Source organism: Arachis stenosperma, chromosome 7 (assembly GCF_014773155.1).
Source record: "Arachis stenosperma cultivar V10309 chromosome 7, arast.V10309.gnm1.PFL2, whole genome shotgun sequence".
In the NCBI taxonomy this organism is placed as follows: domain Eukaryota; kingdom Viridiplantae; phylum Streptophyta; class Magnoliopsida; order Fabales; family Fabaceae; genus Arachis; species Arachis stenosperma.
The window spans coordinates 7,938,325-7,954,888 of NC_080383.1; the positions used below are offsets into that span (position 1 = coordinate 7,938,325).

General features: G+C 29.7%; 3 protein-coding genes across 3 annotated transcripts; 2 read left to right on the plus strand and 1 right to left on the minus strand.

Moving 5' to 3' along the window:
* Nucleotides 1-657: 657 nt before the first annotated feature.
* Nucleotides 658-5,004, plus strand: LOC130939332 (homeobox protein SBH1-like). The gene is made up of 5 exons (XM_057867441.1): nt 658-699; nt 928-1,281; nt 1,400-1,655; nt 3,601-3,872; nt 4,807-5,004. Exons 2-5 carry the CDS (start codon nt 967-969, stop codon nt 5,002-5,004), a joined length of 1,041 nt encoding a protein of 346 aa, XP_057723424.1. The 5' UTR covers nt 658-699; nt 928-966.
* Nucleotides 5,005-6,590: 1,586 nt separating this feature from the next.
* LOC130941367 (uncharacterized) lies at nt 6,591-8,197 on the plus strand. Its single transcript, XM_057869845.1, has 3 exons — nt 6,591-6,721; nt 7,552-7,764; nt 7,858-8,197. Exons 2-3 carry the CDS (start codon nt 7,573-7,575, stop codon nt 7,990-7,992), a joined length of 327 nt encoding a protein of 108 aa, XP_057725828.1. The 5' UTR covers nt 6,591-6,721; nt 7,552-7,572; the 3' UTR covers nt 7,993-8,197.
* A 190-nt stretch (nt 8,198-8,387) lies between these two features.
* Nucleotides 8,388-11,599, minus strand: LOC130941366 (protein NRT1/ PTR FAMILY 6.4). Its single transcript, XM_057869844.1, has 5 exons — nt 11,426-11,599; nt 11,200-11,320; nt 10,878-11,095; nt 10,223-10,770; nt 8,388-9,465 (listed from the first exon to the last, which is right to left on the minus strand). The coding sequence occupies exons 1-5, from the start codon at nt 11,426-11,428 to the stop codon at nt 8,589-8,591; spliced, it is 1,767 nt and encodes a 588-aa protein (XP_057725827.1). The 5' UTR covers nt 11,429-11,599; the 3' UTR covers nt 8,388-8,588.
* Between the last annotated feature and the right edge of the window lie 4,965 nt (nt 11,600-16,564).

A 16,564-nucleotide genomic window follows, 5' to 3' on the forward strand; every position in this document is an offset into this window, starting at 1 on the left:
AGTTGAGTTTATTTATAGGGTCAAGACATTGGGATAGAATACAAAAAAAATTTATGATTGATAAATAAGATATAAATAAAAATATTATAAGAGACATAAATTATTATAAAAAATACAAAAATATTATAAAAGACATAATTTATTTTTTATTTTTTTATTATTTTTACTAATTTTTTATAATTATATATAGTTTAAAATTTTTTAAAAAAATAAAAATAAATTAAATTTTTATAATTTATTTTAATTTATTATTAAATAAAATATAAAAATACAAAATTTTATATTTCTATCTCTTCCATCTTATTTTCAGTATCTTTATCTCTTATGAGAAACAAACACCGTCTAAACAAACATTAGCTTGTAGTACACAGAAGACAAGACATAGATGAATGAGTATGTGTATGAGATGAGTATGTATGTAGATGTATGGTGATTTCATTGGGAAGGAAAACTGAGTGTGTTGTTGCAGAGACACACGTTATCCCTGTGTTGTAGCCCCCCTCTCTGTCCGCACCCTCCTCTCTTCACAAACACAAACTCTCAGTCATACAAAACAACCCACTGTTCACCCCTCTCTGTTCCTATCCATTTTCCAATGAACCCAAACACTTCTCTCCTCTAGTACTCTTTCTTCTTTTTTTATTGACAGACCCAACAGAACTCGTCCTTAAAAAACACGGGTGGTGTCCATAATTTAGGGTATGTTGGATTTTTGTAGGAATAAAGTGAAATAATTAATTTGTTTCAAGCTTCATTTGCGGGAGTCCTTTCTGATCTCATCTTATCTGATCTCTGATCTCCCACAATTATATGCAGCAAAAAGCCACCTACTATTATTTTTTATTATTAAAAAAATGAAAATGGTTTGCTTATTATTATTATTTATTTATTGTTAACTGATGGAAAGATTTGTTTGATTGAGAGTAGGGTTTCTTATCTGCTTCTGCTTCTGCTACTACTTCTTCAATGGACATGATGATGAATATTGACGAATCCAACAACAACAACAACATGATGAGTAGTGATAGTAATAAGTTTTTTTCGTCTATTATGGCTACTGTCATCAACAAGAACACCAACAATTCTTCTTCTTCTTCACCTTCTACCTTCAACATGCCTCATCATCATAACTATACCAGCCACCACCAGCAACAACAACAAACCGCCACAAACACCAACAGCAACGGCGGCGCCGGAAGTAGTAGTGTACAAGTTAGGGATAAGATCATAGCACATCCTCTCTTCCCTCGTCTCTTATCTTCTTACCTTAATTGCTTGAAGGTCATCATCATCATCATCATCATCATCAATATATCAATACTATTCTTATAACAAACTACATATGTTCTTTTTTTTCTCATAATGTTATTATTATTAATTTAATTTGATGGTGTTAAAGGTTGGAGCACCTCCAGAAGTGGTGGGTAGGTTAGAGGAGTTATGTGGAAAGTGTTCATCATCATCATCATCAAGAAGATCAGATAGTAATTCATGCATAGGTGAAGATCCAGGGCTTGATCAGTTCATGGAAGCATATTGTGAGATGCTCATTAAATATGAGCAAGAGATTTCTAAACCCTTCAAAGAAGCCATGCTCTTCTTCTCAACAATTGATTCCCAGCTTAAGGCCCTTTCTCTTTCATCACCACATTTTGGTATATCCATAAACATTCATTAATTCAATTACCCTTTTAATTAAACAATATCTAAAGTTTCTTTATATAACATAACATCCATAATTATATATTTATTAAAATAATAATTAATAAGTCTTAAATAAGACAATTTTGGAATGTTTGGACTGGTTTTTTATTTTTAATTGTCTTCGACAATATATATGATCATCATGTGTGACCTATTGAAAAGAAAGAGAGAAAAAAAAGCCCTAGAAATTAACCCTCCTTTGCTAGTTATTCCATTTAGCCATGGGAATCTTCAGAAGAAATGTCCTTCATAGTTTATAATTAAATTTGTTGGTATTAAATTTAAATATTAAAAATTGTTAGCAAATAGAAAAAGTAATAATTATATATATATACACATATAAATCACTTGGAAAAAAAAATTAATACTAAGGAAAATAGGAAATGATTGTTTCATATATATCTAAAGAATGTTTATGAAAATAAATGATAGATTGTGATGATATAATATATTTTTCATTTAAAAATGTTCATTTGAATATCTCTTGGATGAGTTGATTACCAGTCAAATGATCATTCTCATCATAAATAGTGTCATTAGAGTTTTACATGAACTTGATTAAAAGTTCGAATCAATTATTTAATGGGTCCAATGTGTTTGAAAAATTTGAATCTTCCCCCTTTTTTTAGTTATTATTCAAATGATGAAAAATTTATTCTTAATGCTTCCCAATTAAGTGATCAATTCATCATAATTTTCGTTTGCTCATGGTTTGCCTCGTTATTATTAGTGCTTATTTCTTCTTTTTAATTGTTTCTTCACTTCATTTAAATATGTAAATGATTTTGTCTTGGTCAAATTAAAGTCCTTTAAGGAACAGTTGGTAGAAAAGGGAAACTTCTTGTCTTGTTTTCTCTTGTCATGTGTTTCTTTTATCAAATTGTTCCCTATGCAGTAGTTTAATTTGTTAGTTTCTCAAATTATGTGTGGTTATTTTTCGTTCTTTTCATCTCTTTCTGTATGCACTTTAATTTATCAATGGTCTTGAATAGTTTTTATTTATTTATTTATTTATTTATTTACGTAACAATAGCTTCTTTTATGAAATTGACTAAGTGTGATTAGATCATTGATTAGATGCATTAATCAGGCTTTTAGCAAAAGGTTATTGTCTTTTGTAAGTGTTGACATTCTTAATGAAGACTTGCAAGTCACTTTTGCCATGTTATGCAAGTCTAACTTAACTTAAATAAAGAAAATGCTAATCAAATTTCTTTTGACGTTTTTTTTTTTTATTTTTTCCCCTACTTGGTGACCACTCTTGGCATATGATTAATGATTGTCATATAATCTTTAGGTTATCTTGGATGTTATTGGATAATTCAAGGAAATATTCTACTTAATTACATAACTAATATAATGCACCGCCTTTCAGATATACAAGAGCATGCTAATTTTAAAGAACATTCTTAACCCCTCATTTTTTATAATATTTAGTCATTATATTTAAAAAAATACTTAAATAAATTAATGAGTCTATTTGGAGTACTGAGTACATATAAAATGTGTATCAAAATTATGCATTTATATATTAAAAAAGTTTTACACTATCATTTAATTAAATTCATTTATTTAGATAATTTTTTTAAATAATAAATTTACAAATGAGCTATTTTTGATAATTTGACAACTTACTATTAAATATTTATGTAAAATTATTTTATACATGATCTGGGAATGAAAATTAAATTTTATATATATAGTCTTCCTTGGCTAATGATGTAATATTTTGTAATATATGTCATGCTATATATATAGACACATATAGTCAATAATGATAGGGACTAGCAAGTGCATGCAATTTAATTAATTATTTGGTGTGACATATTCTACCTGCAACATTTATTGAAGGTTTTTAAGATTATTCCATATTGTTGTGGTAATTTTATTTGAAAGGTACTAATCATCAAAGTGAATCATCATCATCTTTACTACAAAATGAGGTTGATGTGCTTGATGAGAACAACAACAATAATAGGAACATGGATACAAGTCAAGCTGAAGAAGACAGGGAACTAAAGATCCAGCTTCTGAAGAAGTACAGTGGATATCTTGGTGGACTCAAGAAGGAGTTTCTCAAGAAGAAAAAGAATGGAAAGTTGCCAAAAGAAGCTCGTCAGCAGCTTCTTGATTGGTGGAACAGACATTACAAATGGCCTTATCCTTCGGTATGTATATATATATGTCACAACTTTCTTAATAACTTGAATAAATCATTTTACATATTTACATCTCTCTACATATCTAGTTTATGGATAGGTTTAATTACTTTGTCAGTCCCTGTTGTATCACTAATTAGGTTCTTATATTTTTTTTTCTTTTCGATTAAGTTCTTATACGATATCAAAATTTGTAATTAAGTTTCTGCCATGACAAAAACATTAGAATTAACAGAATATACTGTTAAATAAAATGAATACGTCTAATATTTAACTGAATATTCTATATATTTTAACAGAATATTCTGTTAATTTCAATGCTTTTGTCACAGTAGAGACTTAGTATATGGTATAGAGACCCAATTAAAAAAAAACAAAAGTACAAGGACCTAATTAAAAATTAGATAAAACTATAGGAATCGACGAAGTAATTAAACCTTGTGAATATTGAGAATAGAGATGTAGATACAAAATATTTGGTGATGATGTATAAAATGCGATTTGGTGTCTTTTTAAGTAGTTATTTTAGCTGATGTATAATACACTATTGATTGTCTGTCTGATCTAAAACTTTTTTATACTCGTATAGCTAGCATGGAAATTAAATTCTTTTTTTGCAAGAAATTTTTACTAAAATTTTTTACATTTATTTGTCACTAAAAATTTTTTGGTATAATATATTAACGATATGTGCCACATTTTTTACTTGATATTCCTTTGCAAGAAGATATAACATTATTTGAGATCATATTACATACTCTTTTTGGTTTCAAATAATTGTTTATTTAGATAAATTGATACATTAATAAACATAATAATGTGCTTAGATTCAGATACAATAATTTTAAATGGTTTACACTATTAATATATCAAAATTAAACTCGAGAGTAATTAATTAAGCTTGATGTTGATATTGGGTGAACATAAATATATTTATGTATAGGAATCCCAGAAACAGGCACTAGCAGAATCAACAGGGCTAGATTTGAAGCAGATAAACAATTGGTTCATCAATCAGAGGAAACGCCATTGGAAGCCTTCTGAGGACATGCAATTTGCTGTTATGGATGCAACTAACCACTACATGGAAACTATCATGTGCAAGCCATTTCCCATGGATACCATGCCTATTCTATTTTAAGTTTTTAACTATGCAAATGCATGTGCTATATATATATAATATATAGTATTTATAGCTTGTATGAACTTTTAACTGTTGAGCTGAACCCCTTTTTAGATTTCAAGTTACCTTAGGTCTTGAAGCTGCTTTAATTATGAAGCTAAGCATGCAAGTTTCCCTTTTATATATATGTATCCTTCAATCTCTTGATGTGTTATAGCCTCTTGAATTTTTTGTGGAACATTAAGGAGACTTTTGTATGATATTCTATTTATTTAGTCAATTGCACAAGTAGAAATTCTTTAACATTTATCATGCTAGGTCAAAGGATCCATAGTCTTGCATGATTATTTATCATGCATAGTTAGAATTTAGTAGAGTGAAAACAATAGGCTATATGTATATCCGAATATAAAGAGCGATTTTTTAAATAAATCATTATGAAACATATGGAAACTAAGCTTGCATTGCCTCTCGTGTTGAACAATTTAGGGTTTTGATGGAAATGTTATGGTGTATGTTTTGTTTACATACCTTAAAAGTGTAAGTGTATTATCATGTTTTTTAAACCTTCCTCAGATAAATTATATTATTGATTAGGTGATTGTTATGGTGTTTAAAAATGTTTGTTTAACTTATTAAAAAGGATTAAAAATTAATATTTAATTTTAAAAGTATAAAAATAAATAATTATTAAATATTTAAAATTTATTATAAAAAGTAAGTAGACATCAAATTATAGGTAATATAAAATTTACCTATTGATTATGCGCAATTCATACCATAATAAGTTAAAAGCAGTGTTAAAAGTTAACCTATCTAGAATCCAAGCTTTCTCCACAAATTACACCATCATCATTTGAAGCAGTTCTCTTTCAAAATCCAGCGTAATTTGCTATGGCCCAATCATCACTAGTTATAGTGTGGTCCATATATATATATATATATATATATATATATATATATATATATATATATATATATATATATATATATATATATATATACCTTAACTAAAATTTATTTTTTTACCAATGCAAGTTGGCCTAGATGGATGAGGGTCTGTATCCCTTAACCATCTTTTTTGGATTCAATACTCATTGGATGAGGGTCTGTATCCCTTAATCATCTTTCCCGGATTTGATACTTACTGGAGGATGGGGACTTCCGACCTGGTGGATATTCTGGTGCAAACAAAAAAAAATAAAATTTATCCTTTTATATGTTCAAAAGTAGTGGGCTTTTGAATAAAAAAAGAGTAGTGGGCTTTTAGGCCCCATTTTAATTGCCAAAGAAAATGTTCAAGAGTAGTTATGTATTAATTCTTTTTTAAAAGAGCACGTTTGTTTTTATTCCAAATAATCATAGTTAGTATGAATAAATTTTCATATTTTTTTCGTAAGAAAAACGAATTTGTAGAAGTATTTTTTAAACCAATGAAAAAAAACCCTATACTATTATTAGTTATTGGGCCAAAAGATACGCTCTTTTTGTCCAGCCCAATCTGATTCGTCACTACGATCTATTATAAAAACCGAAAAAGAAAGTTGTTCGTTTCTTTCCAAAATTGTACGTTATGACTATTGTACCCTTGTGTCTGCGGAAATTTACAATCTTGTCCCAACCTTTGAAAAGCAGGGTTCATCTTCTTCTAGACGAGTTATGCAGCTGCCACTTCCAGCTTTGCACCTTAGTGCTGCTACTTCCATCTCCATCGCCATCTCCACTCAACTTTCAGGTCAGTCTCTCTCTCTCTCTCTCTCTCTCTCTCTCTCTCTCTTTTTCCCATGCTAAGTTCGATGTAGTTTTGTATGCGGATGGTAGGGTTTTTTTATGAATGCAAATTTTGGGTCTTTTTTCAATTAGTTGTTTCAAAACTTGGAAGATTATAGGATACAGTAACGAAATCACAGTAAAATTCGTCCTCAGTGGATCAAAACTCGTCACATTCTCAAGTTCTCAGTGTGCTATTAGCTGCAGAATTATTATATGTGCCTCCTTTCCGAGCCTCTTCCTCCTCTCTTCTGTCTTCTGTGTTCTATTGTTGCTGGGATCTGTATATATGTTAGTTTGTTAATTAGAGCACATTTTGGCAAACTTTATTAGGGAAATTAACTATTTTTTGTTTTTTTTTTTTTAATTTGATATCATATTTGCGAACCTGCTGGATCTAAAGGAATTTAAAAAAAAAGGGGACTGATAGCATTGTAGTTTTCCTGGTCAATTATATTGATCGTGATCCTTGATTACACAATTCGTTATTTTGTTATGGTTTTCATGCTATATGCACTAAGGTTTTTTGAATGATTTTGATAAATGCTAGTCTTTTATGCACATTTTTATTACTTATTTGTGTGTATTTGTAACCAATTAAGCTGCCATTTTATCTAGTTAAAGAGATATAATTACAATTGAATTCAAAATAATCTATTTTTTTTCTTCTCTTATATCAATTGATTGCCTTCAAGTTTTGTTAATGTAACTAAACTACCTTTATGCTTGTAATGTCAAATTTGGAGATCATGTTAGAAGAAACGGTTACATGAACTTGATTCATACTTATTGCAGTTCTGACGTCAACTTGAAGTCATGAACGCATTCAAGGCATACAAGGCATGCGTTCCGATTGCTTGGAGCCCCAATATTTATATAACTCTGGTGAGAGGTATTCCTGGAACCAGGAGGCTCCATAGACGCACTTTGGAAGCACTACGCCTGCGCAAATGCAATCGAACTGTCATGCGATGGAACACGCCTACTGTTAGGGGAATGCTCCAGCAGGTTCTAAGTTAATCTCTATAGGAGTCCATTCTCTCTTCTAAATGCACTTGATACTCTGTATGCTAACATTGATGAGCTTCATAATCCATATAGGTCAAGAGGTTGGTTGTTATCGAGACAGAGGAAATGTACAAGGCACGCAAACAGAAGGAAGAAGCGCACCATGCTCTGCGTCCTCCATTGATAATTAGTCATCAACCAGCTTCATCAGCTACTGGTTCCTTATAATAAGGCTTCTGTTTTTCTTTAGAGATATCATCATCTTGGTACTTTAACTATCAATGTGAAAGTTAAAAGCTTTGTTTTGGTTACCAAGTGATTCAATGGATCAATCCTTACTCTGAAGATTGTGTTTTAATTATTCAGCTCTGTAGGTGGAAATTCACATTCAGTTGCCTTCATGTGAAGTTGCTGATTAACAACCGTTAGATGATTTGACATGTTCGACTAAATTATTATTTAACGGTCTTCAACTTTCAACTTCTCATGAAAACAACTGCATTCACCTTAATTTTGTAGTCTTTTTAACATTAGTCAAATTCATGCCTCGTATGTATGAAACATGACTAGAAAGGGGTTTAATGGTTTTATTCATCTTCTATATGATTATCACTTTTGGAACATAACATAAAATGCAGCTTGAGCATTTGATATATATTTCACAATACATAAAAGTACATGAAAATTGATATAGTTCAAACGAATATTGTGCAAAGAATGTTCTGCAAATCACTCAAATTAACAAAACATGGTGTTCTTGCACACTATACATATAGGGCCAAATAAATTGACCAACTATTTTAAAGAATATATACATATATGCCCTAGGCTTCTTCCTTTCCATCAACACCAATGATCACATCATTTGCACTCACCAGTTCCTTTTCTCCACTGTCATTATTAGGCTTCATGTTGTTCTGAACTTTGTATTGATGCCTCATTGCCAAGACAACAAAGAGTATGAAATTCAATGCTCCTAGTATAGCCAGCATCCAATAGAAATAGTCCAATTTGCCCTTGTTCATGTTGCTCTTGAGCCATCTTTTATTAGTTACCTTGTCCACTATTGACACCAATAAACTGCTAACAAAGAACCCCATTGAGAGGGTAGTTAGGAAAAAACCAGTGCTGAGAGATTTCATCCTCTCCGGTGCCTCCCTGATGAAAAACTCGAGTTGTCCTACATAGGCAAATGCTTCGCCGGCACCTACGAGAAAAAACTGAGGGACTAGCCAGAACGCGCTTATAATAGTGTTATTCTTAACAGCATTCTCCCTTCGTTCTCTCTCAATGTTTGCTGAAACCACCATGGCGCAGATGGAGAAAACGAGTCCAATTCCGACCCTTTGAAGACTTGTGAGCCCTTGGGTGTTGTGAGTGAGTTTCCGAGCCAATGGCACGGTGAGTTTCTCGTTCAGGGAAGTGAAAAGGAGAATGGTGATGAAGAGAAAAGCTGATAGTGATCCTGAAGGGACAACAAAAGAAGAAACTTTTCTGTCCATGAATGTAGCTTGCTCTATGGTGAAGGTGTTCATTTGGGAATAGATTGTCCAAAAGAGAATGCATGTTGACCAAATTGGGATGAGCTTAATTACCATCTTAACCTCCTCAACCTCAGTTACTGTTGAAACTAACCATACATCGTTCTTGTTTTCATATTTTGAACAGTTCTCATCTAGGATAGCAGCTTTGTCAAGGAACCTATTAAACAGAGCATGCAGTTAAAATCCATAATTTGATTCAAGGTTGGAATTTAGATCATTGTCACAAGAGCTTTAAATCTTTCATTTTTGTTCAAAACACTTAGAAATATATAGTTTTTTTTTTCACCCAAAATCAACTATGCTTTAAGAGTGATTGATAATTTATAAAGATTTAAGAAGGATTGAACAAAAAACAGCAGAACAAAAAGTTAAACTCACCTACTTAGTTAAGAAACATCTTACATCTACATCAAATAGGAAAACAGTTAAAGTGGTAATGAATCTTAGCTTGACATAAGATTACAAGGTGTGAAAAAAAGTGGTCACATATGCAGGTGTGCAAATAAGCTCTGTCTACGTGTAATTCTTTTTCCAACTTAAATTCCTCTTTTTATTTATTTATTTATTTGATCTAATGACTTGCCAATCAAAAATTGAAAAATATGTCCTTTTCTACAAGGACAACATAGAAGACAATGAAAACACAACACACTTAAGTTTTTAAAAACAAAAGTTTTTAATAGTCCCGTGATTATGAAAGTAACCACCATGTCTACCACAACCACAGACATTATATCATACAAATCTTTTCTAATTGGTGTGCAATAATTGAACAACAATATAAGCAAAAACAACCTCATGTCAAAATTTTACACGATTTAATCATGTCTAATCTTAGACCTGACATGATTAAGTCGCGTAAAAATCCGACGTTAGCTTATTCAAAACGATTTAAAACAACTGTAATTGCGTACCTAAATTTCTCTGTATATGGTACATTAGCTTCATGGTAGCCATTGAGAAAGCTAGGATCTGATGGCATAGAAAGATTCCTCTTGTTCCAAGCCAAAATCAAAACCCTCCATATAACAGTTAAAGGGCTACCTTGAGGCCTCTTGAATCTATAGAATGGTGTTCCACAAAGCAAAATAGCAACAGCAAGAACCATTGTCCCTGCTGAGATTCCATATCCCCAACTTCTTCCTACATTATCTTGGATATACACAAGAACCACCACAGCAAATAAGGATCCAATGCTGATGAAGAAGTAGAACCTATTGAAGAAAAAGATCATCTTCTTTTCCTCCTTAGGATCTGTGGTATCAAACTGATCTGATCCAAACCCAGAGACATTGGATTTTATTCCTCCTCCACCTAATGCTATGGTGTAAAGTGCTACAAATAGAAGAGCCAATTGTTTTCCACTGGCTTGAATGCATTCATGGTGTTGTTTTCTTACTTCATTGCATTGAGGAGGCCTCATTGAAGGAATGGCTGTTGCCACAGTTAACAAACACACTCCCTGCAATAATTATACAAAGTGTGGAATTTAGTTAATAATACACTTGATATTATTATATATTGTTCTTGTAACCATAACACAAGAAATTGAAAATGAAACTAAGTTACCAGAGCAGCTATGGTTGCAGATATAGCAACAGTAATGTATCTGCCAAGTTTTGCATCAGCTAAGAAGCCACCAAGGAGGCCAAGAAGGTTGAGAGTTCCCATAAAATTGGTCAATATTGTAGCAGATTTAGCTGATGGAAGATTCAAAGTTCCAACCAAGTATGTCACCAAGTTCATAGATATTCCCATAACACATATTCTTTCAGCTAGTTCAGTTCCTGCATAGTGAAAAAAAAGTATGCAAATTTAACATTCAAACTATGACTCAAATTTCTTTGGATTGAAAAATGGAAAAAAAAAAAAGAAAAGAAAAAAGGGGTACCTAAGATGAGCCCTGCTGCTAGCCATCCTCCGGTTTTCGACTTATCGGCCGGGTAGCCTCGAAAATCGAGCGCAGGAATGCCTTCAGAACCTTCTTTCTCACCATGGTTTGCAGCAAGTACCTATCATAAGAAGTAGAAAGATGCAAAAAGATAGAAATTAAACCATCATAAAGGTACTATACTGAAATACTGACACAAATTCTTGAGAATCAAGTTACTATATACCATGTCTTTATCTTTGTTAGAGAATCCTACAATGAAATTTCAGCTCCAACAAGATGATTGAAGAGAAGAAAAACTGTGAAAAATGTTTTTCTTTTGATAAGATGTTATATGCTGAAGGGTATCTCAATAATTTTTTGGCTCCACTTTTTGATGTGATATTGAGAAATGAATATGCATATACTTTGTGTCTTTATGTTTTGGAGTTACATATATAGGGCTATAAAAGCTGTGTTACTTTGGCCATACATGACTTATTGATAACAAGTAACAGGACTTGAAAAGTGATAGGATTTGCATTCTTAACTTGCCACCTTAAGGTAACGGTTATTATCATGAACAATGTGGAATCATATATACATATAGATTCCCTATAATAAAAGGCATCTTATTAGTAGCTTCATTAATTACCAATAATCAATATACTTCTAGCTTCATTTAGAATAGTTTTGGTTTAGCGATAAGATTCTTACAAATTTGATTAAGGATTTTCAAAGATATATTATAAATTTGCTGCAAAATGTGACAGATTTGCGATCATATTTGCGGACAATTTGCGACGAATTAGGTTCGGAAAAATTCCTTGCTAATTAGCATCAACTAAGCTTTCTATTTTGTCTACGAAGTTAGCTTGCATTTAGCGATGAGTCTGCTGTAGTAGAGTTTGTCACTAATTAGCGACTACCGTTTAGTCTATTTCTTTTATGGAATTAGCTTTTACTTTAGTGATGGATTTGCGACTATCTATTCGGTAGCTAAAAAACTTTCCGATGAAATAGCGACTGTTGTATTTGCCTCACTGATCTGTGACTTGTAATTAGCGAGGAAACCATTAGTTGGTAGACGGTAGCTAATCCGTCACAAATTATATTTTGCGCCAAATTAGCGATGATTTTACAACTCTTTTTGTGGTAGCTAATTGCCCATTTTCTTGTACAGATCTGTTGTTCAATCTTATTCACTCTTATTTATCTTTGTTTTTTTACCTGATTTAATTTAAAAAATTCTAATTCATTACCAACTATCAACCGGGATAAAATCTGAATATTTTTTTAGTCAAAATTAAAATTCAAATTTTAGTCAGAGAATAAATGAATAATTTAACCGTCTTTAATTACCAATATAATTAGTTAAGAGCATTTTCAATGCTACTTCTAATTTCAGTTTTATTTTAGGTCTTACAAGAACATTTATAAAATCATATATCATAAATAATGATTTAAAATTAAAAGTAAAATTTGTTTGTTTAATTTTAGTTCATTTAGAATTTTATATTATTTTTAATTATTTTATCAATATAATTATTCGAATGTCAAAATTTTATTGGTTCTCTATCAAGCTGATAATGTATTTCTAAGGTGATATCAGTTTTATTTCATAAATTAACTCTAATACATATTTCAATTCTAAATCAATTCACTTTTTGAAAGTACCAAAAATAATATTTTAAAAATACTCGATTAGAGATGTTCTAAATTCTAGTATTTCTGTTTAAAAATCTTGTGTTACTAATTTCAATTTATTCTTCTTGATGTAGTAATAATGATAATGATCATGCGTTATGATTGATGAATAATTGAATCTAGGTATATTAATCTGCAACTAACACATGATGTCAACTTTATCTAAGATAAAGTTATTTTAAAGCGAGAAAGTGAATGAGTGTTCATTCTTTGATCAACAAAAGTATGCTTTTATTAACAAGAATGAAAAATCTTAGTCTAAAGATAAGTCCATTTTAGAAGATATTTCTCTCCCTTTTTTTTTTAATGGAAATAAGGAGGATTTTAGTCCGTTTATATTATTTCAAGGTACTCTTTTTTCTCTTTAATTCTTTCATAAATATGTTTGAATTAAGAATAAATATATTTACCAACATTTAAAAAAAAAAGGCCAAGTAATACTCGTTTTTCCCTATAGTTGGAAATGTAGTTAAGGCAGGGGTATTAGGGTTAATCTTGACATATGCTTTTAACACGTTTTTATCTTAATTTTTAATCAACATAAGCTAATTTATTCTTCTTTCTAGGATACATGTTAACTTAATAACCCTAATATCTGTTATAAATAGATTTCACCTTAATTGTTAATTATACTCCATTTATATAGGATATATGTTATGAGAATAAAATTCTTATACAAGAATGTAAAAATGTATTTATAGTCATTAGATTAATTTAAATTGTTAAAGTTAAATATACATAATAAACAATATACAAGTAATATATTTATAGTCATATTTTTCATTTTTATTAAAATATACTGAATAAATAAATTAAAGTAATTAGATTTCACATAGCTGTAAAAAAATAACATAATTAAAAAAAAATCATATACAAGCAATATTTTTTAAGAAAATTGAATCAGATAACTAAAATGTTTCATTTCAATATATATTACAACTCTATTTTTGAGTTAATTATTAGAAGAATAAATTACGTGTTATAATTAGTAAAACATAATAATTAGAAGATGAATTGTGAACTATTATGAATTATGAAAACGATTATCTAGAGACAAATTATTCAGCTTTTTTATTTAGTAGTAATAGTAATTAATAAATAGATTTAGCTAATAATATGTATTTTACTAAAGGTACTTGATAAATTTTCTATTAGTGAAATATTTTAAATATTTATTTAATAAATACAAAACAAATACATAAAAATTTAAAATTTTTTATATTTTTAATAAAAAATTAATTTATAAACTTATAAATAAACCCTTAATAAATTCAGGAAAAAGCCTTTAATTTGCGCCGCTAAAATTAAAAGAGGGTTTTAGTTTTGAATTTTGCTAGGGAGTTAATGAAATATTTGATCAATGTGTACAATGTACTATTTATTTGGCTCAATATGAGTTAAAAAATGAACATTTAAGATAAAATATTACTAATTTTTCAAATACAACATCCTACTATCCAGAATAACCATCCAAATATTAAGGATAATAAACATCTAATATCCTACTAAATCGAACATTCCTATATCCCTATTATATACATTGTATAAATACTCCATTAATGCCGTATACTTCTTCTTTAGTTTTTCAGGCTCAGAGACTTGGTTATGCCTTTCATTAATATTCATACATCCTATTGGCTTTCCTACAAAGCAAATTAAGAGCATTGTGGTTTAATACTTCAATTATTTTGTTGGTGGAAATAATTAACATAATAAATTTGTTAGTTAGTAGTAATAGTAATTAATAAATTTGAGGAAGAAGTCTCTAATTTGCGCCGCTAAAATTAAAAGAGGGTTTTGGTTTTTCAAAACCAAAAATTTGGTAATACCGTCCATTATTATTGATCCATTCTATTGGCTTTCCAACTAAGCAAATTAAAAGCATCGTGGTTTGATTAATGATCTTGTTTGGTTCATAAATTGTGAACTCTTATCAAATTGAAGCCTTCTGGCAATTTGCGTTGACAAATTGTAACCATTAATCTTAAACTAAGAAAGAGAAAGAAAAAAAACACACTATTGAGTTAAATACTCCTCACAAAAAGTTAATTACGTTAGCTAATTAGTTCTAGTTCCTAGCTCAAAATTTTTCACTGATAATCTTTTCCTAGAAGTTTTTTTTTAAAGAAATCAGTAGATAATTTTTAGTGGGCAGGGAAAATCTTGATTGAAACTCGGTATTTTTCACATATTTTAATTTATGTCAGAAAAATGACAGTTCTGTCCTGTCTTTTTCTCATAAATCTTTTTCTTTTTCTTTTTCTCTTCTTTATTTATTTATTTATTTATTATCTATTTTTCTTTTTTGTGGTCAGAATTTTCCGCTATGTTCCGTAAACTATTTTTGTATCTCTTATAACCAGTTATTCTTTTGAATAAGTATAATAAAAAAGATTTAAATTATTTATGGCAAAGAAACACATTTAGCATCATTGTAAGCTAGCTCTTTAATATTTATTTTTAATTTACGTAAATTGTTGTGTGCTGCGTATATGCATAGGCTGCTAGCTTAGCCAATAAGAGAATAACTGCAAGAGAATGTCTCTCAGATTCTTCAGCCACATCGCATTTCCAAATATATATACACGCAATTCTACACTCCTCTTCGTCTTATTTTCTTCTTTCAGATGAGAATTTCATGAAAGCTTTTTTAATTTTCTTTTCTAACAAATTCGTAAATCATAAACAAAATAATAATAATAACAATAATTAATTTTAATAATATTACTGCTACTAATATATAGAAAATAGATATAATCATATTATTTTAAATTATATGTAGTTTAAATTAGATATTGTTTGAAGAAAATAGAAAAAAAAAAACTTTACGTATATTATTTAGTGTCCTTATCTTTGCCGTTTGTTAAAAAAAGGACACAGGCTAAATTGTAAAACTTATTATTATTATTATTATTATTAAGCTACCTAAAAATAAATTAATTTACTAATAATATCTCTTCCTTTTTATTATTAAGATTATTTTAATTTATTTATCATATTTATTAGTATATTTCTTACTTTTGCTTAGTGATAGTATGAGAACCAATTAAAAAGCATATTATTTGAAAATGATATATTGACACCATTGGAAGCTTATTACTACTGTTATTTGGTCAAGTTAAAATTACTCCCAAAGTTAGGCATAGGGGATTTAATTTGATTTTGCCAACAAATTTGTAGGGCCATGCATGCATCATATGTAACGTCCAAAATGTCATTTGTAATAAATCACACATATCATGCATTGTGGGTCCTACTTTAACTGTATGTTTGGATGCTATATAATAATAATTTAATCTGCACACAAACACAGTGCATACTTAAGAATTTCTCATCATATATTATATTACTAGCTATTTATCATCGTTTTCAATAATTGTTCAAATGGCCCTGAATATTGGAAGCCCACACCCACTTGTTAATTTCGTGACCAAATGGGACTTCAGAATTGGCGCTGTACTTGATGTTAGATTTTGTCGGATTTATTTGAGAGAATATAATATCAACGTAATTTAAATATAGATCAATAACAATACGTATTTGTAGAAGAAATTCATATATCATATGGTACTTGCAACCTCCATTATATTGGTACTCAAAATAGAGATGGCATAAGATTGATTTGTTAGTTATTAAAAAAATTAGATAAGAGTATAGATAATTTTTTTTCTTAAAATAT

Excerpts from the sequence above, each read along its gene's own strand:
- LOC130939332 (XM_057867441.1), top strand. The coding sequence starts at position 967 with ATGGACATGATGATGAATATTGACGAATCCAACAACAACAACAACATG. Across the intron at positions 1,282-1,399 it reads CTTACCTTAATTGCTTGAAG|GTTGGAGCACCTCCAGAAGT; the intron begins GTCATCATCATC and ends ATGGTGTTAAAG. Across the intron at positions 1,656-3,600 it reads TCTTTCATCACCACATTTTG|GTACTAATCATCAAAGTGAA; the intron begins GTATATCCATAA and ends TTTATTTGAAAG.
- LOC130941367 (XM_057869845.1), top strand. The coding sequence starts at position 7,573 with ATGAACGCATTCAAGGCATACAAGGCATGCGTTCCGATTGCTTGGAGC. Across the intron at positions 7,765-7,857 it reads TTAGGGGAATGCTCCAGCAG|GTCAAGAGGTTGGTTGTTAT; the intron begins GTTCTAAGTTAA and ends TAATCCATATAG.
- LOC130941366 (XM_057869844.1), bottom strand. Across the intron at positions 11,096-11,199 it reads AGCAGCAGGGCTCATCTTAG|GAACTGAACTAGCTGAAAGA; the intron begins GTACCCCTTTTT and ends TTCACTATGCAG. Across the intron at positions 10,771-10,877 it reads CTGCAACCATAGCTGCTCTG|GGAGTGTGTTTGTTAACTGT; the intron begins GTAACTTAGTTT and ends TAATTATTGCAG.